The sequence below is a fragment of the Capsella rubella genome, unplaced genomic scaffold (genome assembly GCF_000375325.1).
Source record: "Capsella rubella cultivar Monte Gargano unplaced genomic scaffold, Caprub1_0 scaffold_1, whole genome shotgun sequence".
Lineage (NCBI taxonomy): Eukaryota > Viridiplantae > Streptophyta > Magnoliopsida > Brassicales > Brassicaceae > Capsella > Capsella rubella.
In genome coordinates, this window is record NW_006238923.1 from 16,830,029 (window position 1) to 16,830,385 (window position 357).

Sequence of the window (357 nt, forward strand, 5' to 3'; positions counted from 1 at the left end):
GCGAGAAGCTGAAGAGACGAGCAACAACAAAAGGGAGGACGGTTGCTGAATCGGCTATGATCAGAGCCTTTAACGCTCAGTTTGCTGAGTATAGCTCTGAGCTAAAAAAGACTCGTGCGGTCCAGGAGAAAGATAGTGAGACTGGAATTCGTCTACGAGACAAGTACTGGCCAGTTTCAGGATTTGATGTAGCCATCAATATTGTACATGAAGAAGCAGTTCTTTATTTTTGTAGGAAAGAATACGTGAAACGTGGTTTGTACAAGTACGTTGAAGGATTGATTGAACGTAAGATGATTAGTTTTGCTTTACGTGAAGCTGATACTCTTCAACATGTTCTTAAAGAAATGGAAAGTT

General features: G+C 40.9%; 1 protein-coding gene across 1 annotated transcript in view; it reads left to right on the forward strand.

Moving 5' to 3' along the window:
• Window positions 1-357, forward strand: part of LOC17900142 — a 934-nt gene that overhangs the window by 352 nt on the left and 225 nt on the right. The window contains exon 2 of the mRNA XM_006307663.2: window positions 9-353. Within this exon, the coding sequence (XP_006307725.2) occupies window positions 9-353 (345 nt within the window). The remainder of the gene's footprint in view (window positions 1-8; window positions 354-357) is intronic.